Source organism: Mustela erminea, chromosome 8 (assembly GCF_009829155.1).
Source record: "Mustela erminea isolate mMusErm1 chromosome 8, mMusErm1.Pri, whole genome shotgun sequence".
In the NCBI taxonomy this organism is placed as follows: Eukaryota; Metazoa; Chordata; class Mammalia; order Carnivora; family Mustelidae; genus Mustela; species Mustela erminea.
Window position 1 is genome coordinate 73,337,037 of NC_045621.1, and position 12,645 is coordinate 73,349,681.

The 12,645-nt window shown below is 37.1% G+C and overlaps 1 protein-coding gene across 3 annotated transcripts; it reads right to left on the reverse strand.

Moving 5' to 3' along the window:
• Positions 1–2,069: 2,069 nt before the first annotated feature.
• FKBP7 (FKBP prolyl isomerase 7) lies at positions 2,070–12,600 on the reverse strand. Of its 3 annotated transcripts, XM_032356074.1 has the most exons (5): positions 12,255–12,600; positions 10,835–10,986; positions 5,759–5,892; positions 3,842–3,893; positions 2,296–2,418 (listed from the first exon to the last, which is right to left on the reverse strand). In XM_032356074.1, the coding sequence occupies exons 1-5, from the start codon at positions 12,461–12,463 to the stop codon at positions 2,390–2,392; spliced, it is 576 nt and encodes a 191-aa protein (XP_032211965.1). In that variant the 5' UTR covers positions 12,464–12,600; the 3' UTR covers positions 2,296–2,389. The 3 variants fall into 3 exon arrangements, with proteins under 3 accessions (XP_032211964.1, XP_032211963.1, XP_032211965.1); XM_032356073.1 differs by lacking the exon at positions 3,842–3,893 and having other exon boundaries at positions 2,070–2,418; positions 5,759–5,889; XM_032356072.1 differs by lacking the exon at positions 3,842–3,893 and having other exon boundaries at positions 2,070–2,418.
• Positions 12,601–12,645: the final 45 nt, after the last annotated feature.

A 12,645-nucleotide genomic window follows, 5' to 3' on the forward strand; every position in this document is an offset into this window, starting at 1 on the left:
CCTAAATGTTTAATTGTGGTATCAAATGAAAAGCACATTGAGCTCTGGGTGGGGTTTTATGGACATAGTTCACAGGGTGACTGAGAGCAGTGTGCTATTGTGAAATGTGCACAGGCTCACTAGTTTTCTCCTTATAGAAACTCACTACTGTCATTTTAAAGTTAAGACCACTAGGACACCTCTATCTTTCTCCTCTGAAAATGTTTAAAATATTTAATATATTCAGTTCTGAGAGATCTTTTTCATCCACCCTATAAAACATCTGAGATTTTTCATACACAAACAACCTAAATTATTAATTTATTATATACCCTTATTATAATAATTGCAGAAGTAATGAAAATTCTAGAACTCAAAATGTAGCGACAGCATTCACTATGAGATATACACCTGTGAAAGTGTAAAGCAATTGGGTAACTATAAAATGCCTGATTATGTATGTAGAATGATTAAATTTTTACTTATTTAAATTTGACCAGAGTTTTAGAATCAATCTCCATTTTACTTCATCTATAATTTTTAAAAACAGAAGTTTAAAAGCATTTGGAAAACAATGGGACAGAAAGGACAGAATTACAAAGTTTTCTTCATTATGGAATGATTTCCGTTTCTTCTTCCACTGTGTTGGTGGTTTGAGCCGAATATATGACTCAAAGGCAAATAGGAGTATACTGATTGCAAAATGCTCTAGTGACTTTTTTTTAAGAATAGGGGCAGTTTCCAAACCAAAACATAATATTGAATCACCAACTTCGTTCCAACGGAGCAGATTTTCCTGAGGGAAGTCAAGAAACAAGAACTGGCAGTTGAGCAAGTGAGGAGGAGTTACAAAATTGGGTACAGGTACGAAGCACTCTTGGGAGGAAAGGAAACCAAAACCCAAGGTGTTGGTTTTATGAAGTGTCAAACTCTGTGCTATGCATACGTGATATCTGTCAATCTGGTGGGTTTTGCCTTACCCCTGAACTTTTAGATAATAGCATTTGGGGCAGTGTAGTTAAAGAGTTTAAAGACAAACACTGAACAATGGTTTGGAAAATGGAAAATGGAAAATGGAAAAAGCTTTGGTTTGAACTCACTTGTTTGGAGCAGAGCTATTTAATGCCTGACATAGTTTTCTACATACGCAATGGGCAAAACCTTCCATGGTCCAATAAATAACATGCACTTTCTTTGACACCAGTGTGATCTACAGCATCTCTTACCTCCTATTCTCAACAAGTTGGATGTCATGATTTGACCATGATGCAAAACTGCCACTGAAGTGTATATCCCAGTTTGTATCCCCATTTGATACCCTCATGTGTAAAATAAATTGTACACATTTTCAAAAATTTGATGGGGTACCAGTTTGTAAGGCTCAGTCATGATCAAGAACAAGGACATCATAAAATGAAGTGGCATAGGGTAGAGATACATAGAGAAAGGGAACCGGAAATTAAGGAAAACCATGGCATTAATTTAAAACGATCAAGACAAAAAGTTAGGGATGATAGATCTAAAGGCCTACAAGAAGGAAGAGGAGGTAGCACATTTATAATGATGTCTGAAGGAGTACAGACTCAGAACAGTATAGATTTTATTATGTCTGCTATGTAAGAGGCACAAAGCCTTTGGTCTGGTCAATTGCCTTTAAGCATTCCCCATTGGAATAATGACCAAAGACCAGAGCTTGCACCAAAAAGTAGAGAAACTGTGTTTAAGGCTCTCTGTGGGACAGAGGTATACAACTAATACTTTCTTATATGCATCCAAAAGGAGTATTTGTTTAGTTCTGTGATTTTTATATGCTTCTACTTGTAATGCTGTGAAATGTATAAACAAATGAAATGTTAATTCCTGGGTCCTATTGAATATTTTCAATATAATGGGACATTTTTACAATTAAAATGTTAAAAATTGGGTATTTAACACTTTTACATGTTGTTAAGGTTGGAGCTGGAAAGAGCTTGTAGATTTTGACATAGATGTCCTCTTGCTTCCTGAAGGGGGAAAACTGCCCAGTGGGATGTGGTCTATTTCTTGGTGATGCAATTTGTGTTCACAGAATAAAGCAATAGGAAACACAATTATACTTTTCCTGAACGTTAAATTTGCAAAATACCACACATTTATTATGCCAAAATTACATGTATTGATGGGATCAAAATATATTCTCGTGGGAGGAAAACATAAAAGACAAATTCTAGGGGAAGTGACTTTGTTTTATATATAAAGTACAGTAAGTAGCTAAGAAAATTTAGAAATAAAAATATGCTACAGTTCATCATGTTGATATACATTGTATTCCTTGGAAGAAATGAAGCCATCACCATCATGATCATTCTTCTTAAAAATATCTTCTAAAACTGCATTCTGATATGACTTGTCACGTGGCTTATCATCCTTTTCAAACTCCCTTTGCAGGTAGTGATTTATCTAGAGGGCCAAAATAATGTCTTTAATAAAAAAGTACCACAGTAAATTTTCTGTAACTTTAAGGAAATGTTTACATAAGGAAACTCAACGGTAAGGCTACTTACAAGTGATATTAGAAATTTAAAAAACGACTTGAGGTTTTATTCTTTTAACCTTTGAAGCAATTTTTCTGAAAAGAAGCATCTTCAAATTAGCTTCCCCTGAGGTTACAGATGGTTAGTGGTACATACTCAAAGATTAACCTTTGAATTGAATTTTGTTGAAACCAAGTATTTTCCAATAATCTATACTGTCCACATTATGAAAGGAAAATGAGGAAAATCATTCTTAAGGAATCCTATTAGTGAATAAAAACCAAATTGGTATTTTTATAATCTCTAAAATTAATGTACATATTGAATTATCAATAAAACTCAACCATAGGTTTTGAAATAAAATTCAATTTTCTTAACTTTTCTATGATTCTATAACTCTCCTTCAAATCCATACAGCTATGGCAATCTCTATAATAATAAGACCAAATAAAGAACAGGTATTAAGTATTCTTTCTCTGCGTTAATATGACATTTCTACTAACCACATGGGACTACTAACCACTTGACATGTGGCTAGATCAAATAGAGGTATGCTACTCTCAGGGTTAAGTACACAACATATTTTGAAGACAATAAAAAATATTTATAATTTTTACATTGATTTCATGCCGAAGGGGAAATATTTCAGATATACTGTTAGATAAAACATAGTATTAAAATTCATTTCACCTGTTTCTTTTTGCTTTTTTAAGATGTGACTACTAAAATTTTTTTTATATACGTGACTCAATCATATTTCCATTGGAAAGTGCTAATATATATAATAACTAAAGAATACAATGTGCAATAATCTGGAGATACTGTTCAGCAAGTCTGGGTATTTTAAACGCAAGAGGATTTTTAAAGCTAAAGTTGAACTTTGAGAGGTTTTTAGCAGTATGTATCCCAGCTCAGTCCATCATGAGTACACTATTTTAGAATGATCAACAGAACTGTTCTCAAGTGAGACTTTAGTCCTATTGAGGGAGATACATTTTTTTCTTCTAGTTGAGCCATAACAATGCTATGTAGATGAAAAGAATTTTAAAGAACCTCAATATTCCTCAGTTTCTAAATAAATATATTTTCATAACCAATATTACTGACTCTCAGGACACACTTTTCTAGTATAGTTTAGTGGAAATGTACAAAAAGGCAGCAGTAAGAACATAACCTTAATTTCGCTGACAATGAGTTCCATACTATTTCTACTTCATAATTTAATAAAAAGTACTGTGTACCTCTTCTCTCCCACCTTATACTAAAGAATTGAATTGATCTTTCTGATGATGAGAGGAGGTAGTTTCTTCTAGTTCATGTTTTAAATCTAGTCTTTGTCATGTACTCACTGTGTGGTCTTGGGACAAATAATTTAACCTCTCTGGACCTCAATTTTGTTATCTGTAAAAGAGGGGAAACAGTATCTCTATGGTAGTATTTATGTGAGTATTAGAGTAATGTTTATAGATGTCAATGAAAGCTATTACTATTCAAGCATGTGAAAGTCACTCTTAACCTAGTGATAACACAGCTGATACCTGACAGACATCTGGACAGACTGTTGCTAAGCAGGTCGCTGTTTTGGACTTTCTCTACTTTTATTTTCCAGAAAGAACTAAAGAACCCATAAGAACTACTGAAGACTATTCATACTGCAGAATGTGCCTCTTTGTGTACATCTGATAACGAATGGTTTGTATGCACAGGCTGAGCTCTTGGGTACTTTGTGAATTCATCAGCTGCAGTTCACTCTGAAACTCATAAGGAGTCAACGCCAAGTACGTGCTGGATGGATTTGCCACTCCACTAATTGTCCTCCTCCTTAAGGAACAAGGGATGTTTTCATTCACATATCCCTCTCCCACTGCTGAGCAACAAAGGAGCTTCAGGGGCAAGTCCTTACTAATATCCTAGAGGAGGAAGTAGAATCAGGGTGGGGGAAGGACTGGAGAGGGAGCACACCTGTCTCTGGAAATCAACCCCTCAGGGACCTTTTGTTACTGAGGTGGTAGAGTCATGCTTGTTAAACTGTCTCCCAACAAAGGGGAGACAAATGGGTTACTCAACTGAAGCAAAAAGGGTATAGTCAGTGGGACTAAGCCAATCACTGGCCTTCAGTAGTACAAACATTAGCCCTCAAACATCCAAACTGGAAATTCCCTGAAAGAGGTATGTAGGCCCTGGTTAAAAGCAAGGTAGTGTGGACAATCGGGTGGCATGGTGGGTTAAGCAGTCAACTCTTGGTTTCGGCTCGGCCTGTGTCCGGCGTTGTGCTCAGCACAGAGTCTGCTTGAATTCCTCTCTCCCTCTGCCTCTCCCCTCTCTAAAATAAAAATCAATCAGAAAGAAAAAAAAAAAAAGAAAGAGCCAAGTAGCAGAGCCAGACTGATTTTGCCACTTAAGGGTGGTGTGAACTTAGGCCAGTTACTTAACCTGCTTGGGCATCATTTTCCCCTTCCATAACATAGAGATAATGACATGTGTATATCTCATAAACTGTCATAAAGATTAAGTGAGTTCACATGCTAATGTGCTTCTAGTAGTACTTGGTACTGAGAAAATACAAAAGAAAATTACTATTATTGCTCCGACATCTTTATTAATCCCCCAATTCATATAGAAGACTGACTGGAGGGGCGCCTGGGTGGCTCAGTCAGTTAAGCATCTGCCTTCAGCTCAGGTCATGATCCCAGAGTCCTGGGATTGAGCCCCACATTGGGTTCCCTGCTCAGTGGGGGGCCTGCTTCTCCCTTTGTCTGCAGCAACCCCCCAACTTATGCTCTCTCTCTCTCTGGCAAATAAATAAATACAATCTAAAAAAAATAACTGGAGTGTGGAAGCTAGTTAGGGAACTCCTGGATCCTGCTTACAACTTTCTAGTGCACACAATTCAAATTCTCACTAGCTCTTTTCATAGTTTCATGTAATCCCCACAGTCCTGCAAGGCAGAAATTATTTGTACTATTACAAATTCCTATGGTGTTGCTTGAATGAGCTCTGTTCCGGTCTAAAAACTGGAAATGCCCTATGGAGATGAGCTTGTTATTTTAATGAACCTCTGGCAGGGAGAAAGGCAACTGAACAGGATGACTCATTACAAGTTTTATGTTGAAAAAGGCACATTTTCTTCTTGGAGCTTAGATTTTTTAGTAATCGGCTCTGTAAAAGCAAAGTAATCAGCCCATGCTCAGTAGAACTTAAAAATAACCAATGTAATAGAGATCTATTTAAATTGTGAAGAAAAAAAAAGACTTTGTTTGAATTACCTCAGTTTTAGAGAGTTGCCTGTCGTTGTCTGTGTCTATCTGTTTAAATGTTTCAATGCTTCGTGGTCCTTTGGTCACAGCATAAAGTTCAATCTCAAAAATCAGTGTTGCATCAGGTGGAATCTTGCCTTCTGCTAAAGGTATAATTTTTAACAGTTTAACTTACATGAAGATAAGGTTCAGATATTTAATCACAAATAGCCATTATAGCATTATGACTATATTATTTCACATTTATAAAAACCACTTACTAAACATTTTAAAAAAAAATTTCCATGTTTTTAAACCAAATCAGTTTTAAGAACCTAGTAGGTCATTAATTTCTTATTGAATTAAAATAAATACAAGTCATGTAATTTTTATTAATACACCCCATCATTATATAGAAAAGAGCTAGTGCAGAGAAGAAATGCATGGGCAGAAAGATTTCAAAGTGTAAATCAGTAATCTTCTAAAAATTGACATTGTGTAGTTATTTGGCAGCATAAATAAAACATATGTTTCAATATATTTGTCTTCCCAGTCCTTTACAGACATTAAAAAATAAGTGCAATGACAGAATAACACAGTAACAATTTTATGAAATCTGTAATCACAATAAAAAAATTAAGCATTAAGGTGAATAGTCCTCTTAAAAAAGTTAACCTATTCACTCATCTATTACATCACAAGACATCACAGATGATCTTAGAAAGCTATGGGCTGATTCAGATGACCATTTCATAGAAATGACCTGCAGAAATGATGTGCTAAGAGGCAGGGGTTGGCTTGTGTCACCGGTATTGCCCAGTCTCTCCCAGAGTCTCATCCACTAATATTTGTTGAATGAATATTTGTTGAACTAATGCCCCTATGGTTTATTTTTTAAATGGGCTGCTTGTTCTCTGAAGTAAATAGAATTCTTGCTAAAGTATTGATTTAACCCAGAGAGAAAAGAGCTTCAAAGTTACAGCCAAAAGGAGAGATAGATCAGTCATCTCCAAAACCAGGACATAGAAAAAAATCTACCCATACATCCTATGACTAATGAAGTTCCAAGTTATGTAGCCACCTCTTACCTGACTTTAGAGCAAAAAGAGGTAGAGATTAATTCAATGATCATTTTTACAAAATCCATCCCTAGTCTGTCCAGTTACAATCTCCTTACAACAGGGAAACAACTAATGATAATAAGGCAACCTCAAAACACAAATTCAAATTTCTTAAGAAAAAATATTACAAGTCCATATGAAGTTTCTAAATAATTCTACTGGAAACACAGAAAATATTGCCAATTAGGCTTTGTCATACAAAGAAATCAGAGCATAAAAAAGGAGAAAAAGGTGAATTTGCTATAGAATTACTTGTATTTAGAGAAGCAGATCAAAGACGTAGGAGTTAAAGAATCTATACGTACCACGTGTACTGTTAATTTAAAGCACTAAAAAGTCACATGCATTTCAAGACATGCAGGGTGCTCTGTCATATGAAGCAAGGATATTGCACAGAGGAGAGCCTTCTTCAAGTACTACCTAAAATAAAGTTATAGCTGATGTTAGGTCTCAATAACAACTTATTTAAAAGAGCTTATTTGACAAGAAGTGGTTGGTTAAGCAGTGGTGTATGGTCTCCACCACAATTTTTACGTAATCTAATCCTACCTACGTGATGCAGGTAAGCCAGCAATTAAGTATGTCCCAAAGAACATACTTTAGTTGGGCCACAGTTTCTTCATGTGTAAAACAACAGCGTTGGTGGTATTACTAATGAGATTCATCATTTTTATGTCTTTTGGGGACACCTCAAATTGAATACCATCTAACTTCTTCAAAGTTAAACTTGTACCTCTCTGCAGTAAGGGTCTGGTTTATTAATAGCTTAGGCAGCCTGGGTAATCATTCATAGCTAAGCATAAACTAGTTTACAAAAAGTGTAACTACGTGGACTTCTGCTATAGGGAAGCGGGGCCCAACAGGATGAATAAGCACCTATTAATGCGGGATGTGGTTAAAATGAGACTGAAGAGTCGAAAAGGCAAACTTTACCTGTATCATCTTGCCTAAAATCGGCCTCAACCTATGACAATATTTTTGGGCAAGGACTGCATTCAATTTAACTTATCTTCAATTTTTTTTCCTCTCTCCCTCTCCCAGATTCCTGTGCAACTCTAAATAGGATATACATATTATGGTTCCATGGGAGCTATTTTGATGGGACCAAATGATTGGTCAAAAGCATTGAGAATGAAGCTATAGTCACCTGTAACTGTCTCTTTAGGAGTTTTCAGTCTGACTGGGTCTGTTTTGTGCCACTAACCTCCCTGCAATCCAATCTGGGGCAGTGGGCCCCTCCTCTTGCTGGAAAGAGCACGTGAGGGAATCACAACTATCAATGAGTTAACAAAACAGCCTCAGAGAGGGTGAACCATTCAACGAAATATTTGGGAGTAATGACAGCATCTCATCATAGAAAATGAATCTGTAATGACTTTAATCACATACTAAATATTTCAAATAGGTGGTGTTAGCAAGGGTTCTAAATTGTATGAGGAGGGAATGATTATAGTCTTCACATAGCAAGAGGGAGCAAGGATCTGATAGAGAATGCAAAGTGAAAACCATCCCTCTGTCAGGCTGACCATTTCCCCCTTTTAAAAACTTCTCTTTATTCAGCTTCATTTTTAATTTTGTCAATTTCAAAAATTTAAACAGTACAAAATGTTAGAGAGTAAGAAGAAATCTCCTAACCCTTGACCCTCAGGGTTTCCTTCTCAGGAACACTTAATATCATCAGATGACTGTGTATCCTTTCACATATAATTTGTGTAGATGCATGATGCATATGTGAAATTCTCCCCCTCACAAGTAAGATCTTTGAGGATAGGAAATTGTTTCTTCTTTGTACATTGGCTTTATGCTCAATGCCTGGAAAGGGCCTGGCTTTGATGCTCAATAAATACTCCTTGCATGAATACATTCTATGCCACTTTATTTTATTTTATTTATTTTATTTTTAAAAAGATTTTGTTTATTTTGTTTGTTCTCTCTTTGAGAGAGAGGGAGAGAGAGCATGAGCAGAGGAGGCGGGTAAGGGCAGAGGGAGAACGAGAAGCAAACTCCTCACTGAGCAGGGAGCTCAATGATGATGCAGGGCTTGATCCCAGGACCCTGGGATCATGACCTGGGTTGAAGGCCGACATTTAACCCAGTGAGCCACCCAGGTGCCCCATCCCACTTTATTTTTAACATATTAATACATCTGGCTCTATGGCATTCTTTTTATTGGCTGCACCACAATCCATTGTATAGATACATCATATTTGACTAATTCCCTATGGATGGATTCTCAGGTACTTTCCAGTTTTTTGCTACCAAATAAAAGTCTGTAATGAATGTTCTTTTATATATACCTCTGTGTACATTTCTGTAAATGAATCTACTGGCTCAGAGGATATGTGCTTTTAAATCTTGATAGAAATTGCCAGAAAGGTAGAGTGATTTATATTCCCAGCAATAATGTATGAGAATGCTAGCTTTCTATACCTGTGCCAACTTTGATGCCTTTGATCATCTGATGAGTGAAAATGGTGTCTCACTTTGTTTTAATTTGCCTTTCTTTAATTATTAATGAAACTAAATGTTCCCATAGATTTAAAGGTGTTTTTGTTTTTTGTTTTTTTGTTTTTGTTTTTTTTGTTAGTAGGCTGCTTGCCTATTTCTAGGGTTGGGTCATTTTTATTATTGGTGAATAACACAGTTGCCAAAATTTTGTCCATTTATCTGCTTTACCTAGGTTCTTAGATCTTATAGTAGGATTTTTAAAATAGGTAAGATATTGAAAGAAGCAGTTCATTTCTTCCACATTTCAAGGCTGTTCCCGAATTCGGGGATTAGTGACTGATAGCTTTTTATATTCAGTTGCTCTTTTTACTATGTTCTCGTGCTGTCCTTTTATTCTAAGATATGTTCCAGTTTCCTGAGGTTTATGAATTTGACTTTGGTACTGCTTACCTAAGGTATATGATATAGACATTTACATAATAATAAAATAACATGTACTAAAACCAATAAAAATGACTAAGGTAGATGGGGCGCCTGGGTGGCTCAGTGGGTTAAGCCGCTGCCTTCGGCTCGGGTCATGATCTCAGGGTACTGGGATCGGGTCCCACATCGGGCTCTCTCTGCTCAGCGGGGAACCTGCTTCCCTCTCTCTCTCTCTCTCTCTCTGCCAGCCTCTCTACCTACCTGTGATCTCTCTCTGTCAAATAAATAAATAAAATCTGAAAAAAAAAAGAAAAAAAATGACTAAGGTAGAACTTATAGAATATATAGGATCTTTATGAGTACTGCCACTATATGAGGGAAAGAACTCTGGCCAGAGAGCTATCTTCCAACAAATGTCTTAATTTTCTATAAATGTGAAAAGTGGGGACCAAGCTGGACTGGACTAGATACAGCTAGATTATTGGTCCCTGTGATTCTGTAACTATTTTCCCCTGTGGTTTTTTAATTTTGTTTTTAGTCATTCAAAAATTTTTAATTATGGAAAATATATGCAACATAAAATTTATCACTGTAACTATTTTAACTGTATAGTTCAATGCATTCACATTGCTGTGCAACCAATCTCTAGAACTATTTCATCTTGGAGAGCTGAAACTCTATACCCATTAAACCACTTCTCTGCCTATTCCAGCCTCTCTCCAGCACCTTGGCAGCCTCTCTTCTTTGTATTTGACTAGTCCAAATACCTCATACAAGCAAAATCACATAGTGGTTTTTTTGTGATTGGCTTATTTCATTTAGTATAAGGTACTCAAGTTTCATCCATGTTATAGCATATAGAATAATTTCCTTCCTTTTTAAGGCTGAATAATACTCTATTTTATGTGTACACATGTTGTTTATCCACTCATCTGTCAATGGACACTTAGGTTACTTCTACTTTTGGCTTCCACTTTTTTATGAATGGTGCTGCTATGAACACGAGTATACCAGTATCTCTTTGAGACCCTGCTTTCAATTCTTTTGGATATATACCCAAAGCTATGCTTTATTTTTAAATATAACTTAGAGATAGAATATTAATACACCTTACCATAGCCTTCCTTTCCATATGCAAATGAAGGGGGTATAATCACTTTCCGCTTCTCTCCAGGGCACATATCCATCATCGCAATGTCTAGCCCTTTTATGACTTGCCCAACACCAAGAACAAACCATTTGGGGTGGCCTTCATTTTGTGTCCGGCTATAATAAAAAACAATACTTAGGTAAGCTGATTTTAAGAAAAATGAAATAAAACTTTAAAATACACCTGGGCGGGATGTCTGGGTGGCTCCGTCAGTTAAGTGCTTGCCTTTTGCTCAGGTCATGATCCCAGTGTCCCAGGATTGAGCCCCACATTGGACTCCTTGCTCCGCTGGGAGCCTGCTTCTCCCTCTGCCTGCTTCTCCCCAGTTGTGCTCTTTATCTCTCCCTATGACAAATAAATGAAAAACCTTTAAAAAAAAATAAAATATTTCTGGACATGAGGTTATAATTTAAAATTGGAGTCCTTTCTCTTTTTTCAAATTAATATTCATTCTGAACCTCCTGGCAGGATGTTTGGCTCAAACTTCCTTCAAAATAGCCAGAAAGAAGTATGATTTGCCCAAAGCTAATCATTAGGAGTCATGTCCATCTTTTTTATTGCCATTTTGCAAAAACTATTCAATAGTTACCTTTTTAATGGGTCTCTGGCCTCTAACTAGCTGCATGGCTTGTCAAATAACTCATTCAACCTTTCTGAGTTTGTTCTAAAAACTGATGGCTCCGGTTTAACCTCAAAAAGTCATTTGAACAATAACTAAAATTTGTATCTTTTCTTACTAAATTTATCTATTTTCTTCCAAATGAAAAGAACTAACTTTCCCCAATCATATCTTTAGAGGGTTATAGCACAGATGAAGAAAAGCCATTCTTCCTTTGAGTAGTAAAAAGATCAGTTAAATCAGAGCAGGCAGTGGTGAGATTATAGGGGTGACATGAGAGAACACAGGGCCCAGAAGACACCAGGGAAAGTTATTGTGGTTTTTGGATACCTTTGGAAAGTGGTCCATAGTCTGTAAATATCATGCTTCTGAAGCTTCTTAACCTACCCTACCCAATCCTCTGTAAAGAGGCTCCAAAAAATGGCAGAAGAAAATGTTGAGAACATCCTTACAGACAGTACCATAACTTATCCTTCCATGGATCCCAAGGGTGGTGGCAGTGGCCGGGGTGCGTCTGTATGTCGTGTATTTCCGATAATCTCGTGGGCCACCATTTTTAATAATTTAACAAGTAATAGTTCAACAGGGAACTACTGCATATCAGTAGGAATTCCCCCCGCCCCCTCTCCCCCCCGGAATAAAAGGCTCAACTCTTCCTGTTAAATAACGAGAACCAATCAACCAACCACGTAGCTTCTGGTTAGTAGAGGAAGCCTGGATTTCATGCATCAACAGGACGCCAGAGCAGTTCACAGCCTTTCTTACCTGCAGTAGAACTTCGAACCGTCTTTAGCCAAGAAGCCGTCGTAATGGGCATTTAGCAGGTCTCCCTTCTTGCTTGTCTTAGAACAGTTTTCTGGACGATGCAAAACTTCGATCTTCACTTCCTCTGTGCTCTCCTCTTCCTTTTGTCCCTGAGCGGTAAAAATGCCCCATACATAAAAGAAAACGATTAATCTTAACAGAAGCGGCATGATTCCTGAAGTTGGCCTCAGATGACCACCGCGTTCCTTCACGCGTGTCAGTCGTGCCCAGTCGCTGCCAAGGCAGCTGAGTTCCGACGCGTGGCAGGCATTGTTCTACGTCACAAAGGGCTGGGGGCGGGGCGCCCCATGGCCCCGCCCCTTTCGGGCGGCGCGCTCAGCCTCAAGAATTT

What these genes read in the sequence shown, in the direction of transcription:
- FKBP7 (XM_032356072.1), bottom strand. Translation starts at nt 12,463, where the DNA reads ATGCCGCTTCTGTTAAGATTAATCGTTTTCTTTTATGTATGGGGCATT. An exon ending in GGTTCGAAGTTCTACTGCAG is followed by an intron (nt 10,987 to 12,254) that starts GTAAGAAAGGCT and finishes TTTTTATTATAG; the next exon opens with CCGGACACAAAATGAAGGCC. An exon ending in ATATGGAAAGGAAGGCTATG is followed by an intron (nt 5,893 to 10,834) that starts GTAAGGTGTATT and finishes TTATACCTTTAG; the next exon opens with CAGAAGGCAAGATTCCACCT.